General features: G+C 38.5%; 1 protein-coding gene across 3 annotated transcripts in view; it reads right to left on the reverse strand.

Annotated features, from left to right (window-relative positions):
- Positions 1 to 4657, reverse strand: part of LOC137983358 (transcription factor ovo-like homolog lin-48) — a 7922-nt gene extending 3265 nt beyond the window's left edge. Inside the window, exons 1-2 of one of the 3 annotated variants that reach the window (XM_068830562.1) lie at positions 3277 to 4111; positions 753 to 792 (exon numbers count right to left, since the gene is read on the reverse strand). In XM_068830562.1, the coding sequence (XP_068686663.1) occupies positions 753 to 792; positions 3277 to 3315 (79 nt within the window). In that variant the 5' untranslated portion in view covers positions 3316 to 4111. Of the gene's footprint in view, positions 1 to 752; positions 793 to 3276; positions 4112 to 4450 lie in introns of those variants that run through there. The other 2 variants (XM_068830564.1, XM_068830563.1) reach the window with 2 other exon arrangements.
- Positions 4658 to 6161: the final 1504 nt, after the last annotated feature.

Genomic DNA, 6161 nt, shown 5'->3' on the forward strand with positions numbered 1-6161 from the left:
CCACGTTTTTGCAATATCACATTTTGCGGTTTGAAAGAGATCGACCATCTTGAGAAGAACCTACCATCCCATTAATAACATAACATAGAGTAGTTGATTCCTTAAAGTGTATCATTGTTTCGCAATTTCAATTATGTGTTATCTGATAAAAGAACGCATTTCCAAAGTACTTGTGCTATCGCCATTACGGAGGTTTTCATTCAATTTCGCGCGGCCTAAAACCACAAAGTGAAAATTCTATACCTTGCTTCGTAAATTGAACTCAGTCTAACTAAGGAACAGAAAAAGTTACTTGCATCGAACGGAACGTAAAGACTAATAGTTTATTTTTTATTGGGGTAATCAAAATTGCATTGAAACCCGAGTTAGGTTTGCGAATTGTGAAAAGAAAGCCTTGACAATTGTACTTCATGGAAAACGCACAATGTTTAAGAGAATTTACAACTGCGAAGTTAAGATTTGTTTGAAAATAGAGTGTGTTGGAGTCAAAAGAAACTGAATTCTCATCAACGAATGTTCAACTTCTTGACATTTTAAAGACATACATTTAAGGTATTCATTTTCGTATGAACTTTCCACGAACTGCCACAAAGGTACAGAAGGAAAATTTCAGATTCGAGCCGGAAATTTAAGTAATCTTAACTCATGTGAAATGTTCGAAAGAAACATGACCGTTCAGGAAATCGAAAGAACCTTTATCAGAAATTCAAAATACGAAATCAGATGTTAAAAATCTATTTTCAGTGGCTGACCTTCTTTGCAAAGACCGACATGTTTTCCCTGTTGAAAAGTCTGAAAGAAAAGCAAATAAATGACAGAACAAAGATTTAAATCCTAAAATTAAGTATTCATTCTTTTCTCAGGTGCAAACGATTGCTAAATTAGGGTTTTTGTCGAACGAAAAAACTCGATGCTCCAAAGAAAATAGGCATTGTGTCAGTTAACTATCGTGAGCAAAGCGTTGAAAGGAAATATACACCATTACAGTTAGAAGCAAAGCACACAAAATGGTTATAAATAAAATCGCGGGGAGGAAGCTGCCAAAATGATGCTAAACACTTAAGTAGCCTCCTAGCCAAGTTTGCTCAGTAAACAAACAGCCGAAGGGCAAAAAAAATGACATATCGAGACTGCTATCATCATAGACAAAGCTTCTCACTTTTAGAGTAAGCGCGTTTAATACTGACAATAAAGCTATAAAATCATATTGTACACGGGGCTTTATCTCGCTGACAATGATTGCCTTGAATTGTGACAACACAGGAAGAGATTTTTCCGCTCGCTTCACGGTAATTTTCCAAGGTTGTGCTTCGTTGAACAAACTTCTCGATTGATATCCCGTGTGAGTTGTGGGTCTTGCTTTCATCTTCGCCCTACTCAATTAAAGCTGGCCTGGCTCACTGTAATTTCATCAATTTGGACACATCGCAAAACGAGAAATTGATTGAATTAAAAGCGCCAGCAATGTTCTTAATCACAAAGTGATTTATTAAATGAAATCTATCACCCCGTAGGAACTCTTTACAAACACGCTGGTCGAAATTAAAATTCTATTAGAGGAACACAAGACCAGCCAAAATTCACAAGCCCACGTGAAATTTTCGCGATATTAGATCTGTCTCCACGAAACCAAAACTCGTACTTTCAAGATTCCGTGTTTAATGACAGCTTTGCCCTTGCATGAGGAAGAGATCAGTTGAACGTGGAACCTTTCCTGAAGCACACTTAAGTAATTTACTTCTTTAAAAAAAGCCTTTGATCGAAAGACATTTGCGTTTGAGGAGTTAAGTAGTCTCACTGTCAAGATCGCGGTCGGAAAAAGTACGAATTAAAGCGCGCACCATCTGCTCGATTCTCGCAGCTTTAAAGTTCGCCGTTGAAGACAGAATCGCCTTTCTTTTCGCACCTGAAAAACTGAACTTTCGTTAAGTGTTTTAAGCGTTGTCCTCAAATCAGGGAAAAGCTTCTTTAAAAGGTGTGGAAATGTGCGAAGGAAAACAAAAGTACCGACGAAGGTTTTTTTGTTTTCGAAAGTAATGCGTCTAAACATGGGAAAATTGACAAGTGGAGAATCGGTTTACACGTCGTTTAGCAAACCACGAAAAATAGACAGCATGTGAAAGGTCTCGCATTTTAAGTGACGAGAATTTACATAAATTTAAATTAACCATAATTGTTACTACTGGCTTGACTGATACCAGCGCGGTCGACTTTTCACACGAATTTTCTCAGTGGCTTGAGGAATTGAAGCGGACGATCGCCCTCAACTACCTTCGGCTGAAAAAGGAATAATTTCACGGCGAATAATTTTTTGTTTAACGGAAGGCCACGCGCACCCTACTAAACGCTATACAAAATCTCTATTGTATATCAATTGGTGTATCCATTAGTCCCTTTGTGCAATGGCGTTTATCACTACACAGGGCTCAATTTGAATATGAATGAATCAATGACCTACATTGTTGAATTCCTTTTCGTTGATAATCTTTCAAATTGGACCAAAACATTAACGTTTCATTTTGGGCTGATGTTTAGCGCAGCCGAGCACTGAAAAATCAACTCGGTGGCCCGAGGCAACGCGGCTGTCAACGTTCAGTACGTCGAATTTCAGTTTACACAATGTAATCACAGAAAGCTTTTGAATTGCTTGCCGTGACTAGGCAGCTTGTGTTTTTACGTGCACAGAGACTACAAACATTATCATGTAATAAGCTGGGGCCTTAACTGTCCCCTATCAAATATCCGCTACATTTAACCTCTTTTCTTAAGCCCATCAAAGCGGAATAGATTAAAGAAAAAACGCATCGCCAAAGCCTCCTGTTTTCTTTTCCTTCGCAGGACACTCGTGGATCAAACCACACAACGCTTCATGGCCAGAAAAAGCTTTAAAATGGCAAAGCCGTGATTTTAGGCCGATAAACATCGGTTTACTGTTTAGTGTAACCTATCTCTATTGTTCTAAAGGTTGCTTCCCTGAACACCCCACGAAGACTAATACTACCACTGTCCCTGACAAGTCGCAAAACGGCCCCGTGGATTTAGCGCAATTTTAAGCCACTAACCTTTAGCGCAAGCAAGGGAATAAAAAAAAGTTACCGACCCGTTACTTCACCCGACAACATCTGCGTCCACAAATACAGTGACACTTTATAACGGTGAACGCACGAGAAATGTTAGCGCGGAAAGAAACTACCATCACAACTGTTTGTCAAGGGTCAAGTATACAATAGAACTGAAATCATTTTACCCTGAAGGGAAATTTAAGGATGCACTAACCTGTAGATGTCCCCTCTCTGCTAGCGGCTTTCGTGCCATCCTGAATTTCGTCTTCAATGCGACGTGCCTTTCTTGTTCTTCACAAGGAACGATTTTGGCATATTGAAACGTTAACGCTCAGCGAATCGCCAGAGCCACGTACGTTCGACTTCTAGCCACGGAAACCACTTCTTTCAAACTTTAGTCAAAACTAACAGAGACTTAACTGTTGAAACGAAGTGTTATTGAGAGAAAAAGAGGGCTAACGGCGCTGTGTTTAAGGAACGGTTCGCCGAGATCTGTTCAACCGCATCTACGCTTTGCAAGATGTGCCGTTGGCTGTTCAATGCTGGCCGGCGGCCGCGGAGAGAACCGTTACGTTGTTTGCTAGCTTATTCTCTTTCCCAAGCGCGGGTGTGATCATCTGATATATTGTTACGCTCCAAACAATGTTAATTAATTTATAATGTACAACACCTATCAATCATCCGATACCCAACGTTGAGTCAGAAACACAGGTTAACAATGGGAAAATCAAAAAACAACAAACATTAACAAAGGCAGGAATCACATTTAATTTACGTCGAAACCCTCAATTAAATTTCCCCCCGAGCCGTGCTGACCCTCAAGAAAGTCACATTCTCCATAAAAACTGCTTTAAAACCTGGCACAATTCTCAAAAAATTCAACGATGTCAAACGACGAGCAATCCTCTGCCACTTCGGATATTTTGAACTCGCGAGCTCTTTCCGCGAGGAGGGGCCAAGCAGCAAAAGCCAATTATTTTGGTCAGCAAACAAAACGTAGTGCTATTTTTTCAGATAATGGAATAGTAATTCACAAACGACAGAGAGTGCTGTTAAATCCTTTGTTTTGTAAACCTAGGTGTCCAGTGAATCATTGTAATTACATCTGCTGTGAAAAATTGCCGAACGATTCTTTTTCTTTCAACGAGACCGAAAACTTTTATTTGTTTCATAGGGACGGCGGAACAAAGGCAAAATGAAAAGATGAAATTTGACTTGGCAGCCATACTTTTGTTTACTGTTTGTGTTGGATGTTTAGAAGATTTAATTTTTAAAAGGGAATATGAATGGCGTTTTTAATTCACGAAAGACAATTGTTCTGCCCAATTCAATATGCCTTGAAGCGATGGAAATTGCACAACTAAAAATCGATTTATCTCAGTTAATACCTGTTTTTCTTTCTGACGTCTTGAGCTCCTAACGGTAGTGATTTTAACAATGCTAACCTAACGGACTTACGCGATTGGGTCGATTTCTTCGAAGCCAAGACTCATTAAAATGTAAGCGAGAACACTGAGGACAGGGAAGACAACACGGTTTTATGCTAATGATGGCTCAAGCCTGCCGGTTCTGACACTTTCCACCTGATTTCATGATTTAAAACCGAGCCACCTTCACAAAATTCATCTCACTGGTGGCTGAAGCTAATTCAATTTTGCTAAAGCATATACACGATTAAAAACTGATTATTATACTCTTCCACAGCGAATTACAGAGCCGACTAACTTGATTGATTGTCACGCGTGCAACGGGAATAAATTACTGTGCGGTTTCTGCTCTGAGCAAAATAACCATTACGAGACAAAAAAATCATTATCTTTGGAATACTGCATTCATTTTGATGAGTTAAAAATTTCGACAGGAAAAATATCAAAATGACGATTATGTAAGGTTGAAGTATTTTCTTTTTGGTTTTATACACAAGACTAAACTATTCTGTTACAACATGTTCCAAGAAAAATCGTCAAAGGCGTTTCTGTATCTGAGAAGGAAACTAACAATAGGAAGTTATTCAAAGCCGGCCTGCAAATTCTTATCACGAACAAGGACGGTTTCTAGGTAAAACAGCGTTACCAAAATGCCACCTATGGAGCGAAGAAAAACCACATTTTAGCAGACAAAGGAAAGCGAGAAAAAACAATCAAAATACACAAGAAATATAGCATGCTCATTTTGGTTTCGCAACATGCTGAGGAAGCAAGCGACATTTTAAAGACTTAATGTTTCCTTTTCTTCGACTTTTGCACCCGTCGAGATTGTTATCGATATAAAAAAATTCTTAAAAGCGCTGCACGTGAATGTTTTCGTTGTAACTACCGGTTGGACCGTTTTATAACAAACAAAGCCTTTGGGTTTTGAACGAAACCCAGCATAATTTGGAAAACACCGAATGTTATGCCATAAAAAATTCAAAAGCTTAATTCCTCGGGGCGTGGTGTGAAATTTGGAAAAAGCCAAATATTTATGCTTTTCCGAAACATCGAAGGTTTTCTTTCTCAGAAGCAAACGTTTATTAGCAGATAAATTATTTTGCCCACGATGTCATTACACCCAGCTGCAAATAAAGGATCCTAAGGCGATCTTTAATTTTGCGGCTGGTTTTTTTGCAATTAATCCCCAACTCATGCCAAATTCAGCATGTATAGCGATTGAATATTTAATATCATTTTTTTTGTGAACAAACTCTTGACAATTCTATTCAACAAACGACAGAATATGCCAAATAGACTCCTGATAAAATCATTACCAAGAGTTCACGACAGTATAACCCTATGTACAAAACCACACAAGTGGTACCTAGAAAAAAATCCATGCCTGAAGCGACGTTGAATACACCAAATTCCCCCAGCAAACTTTTTACTATAACCAAAATAATTGTAAACATAATCAGGCTATATTATCTATTTAATTTTGCCTCAGTCACAGTGAGCGAGAAACCCTCCGACATTCAAAATAGTTGTTTACATATTAATAAGGAAAAAAAATAATTCAAGTAAAGAAAATGGAGCTTTTTTCCCTTCTCCCAGGAGAAATATATCATTGCGGAGCGCTATCGGTCTTTAAAGAGTCGTAGAGGACTTTATATGGAAAATTTGTTTT

This window comes from Montipora foliosa, chromosome 13, assembly GCF_036669935.1.
Source record: "Montipora foliosa isolate CH-2021 chromosome 13, ASM3666993v2, whole genome shotgun sequence".
Classification (NCBI taxonomy): Eukaryota; Metazoa; Cnidaria; class Anthozoa; order Scleractinia; family Acroporidae; genus Montipora; species Montipora foliosa.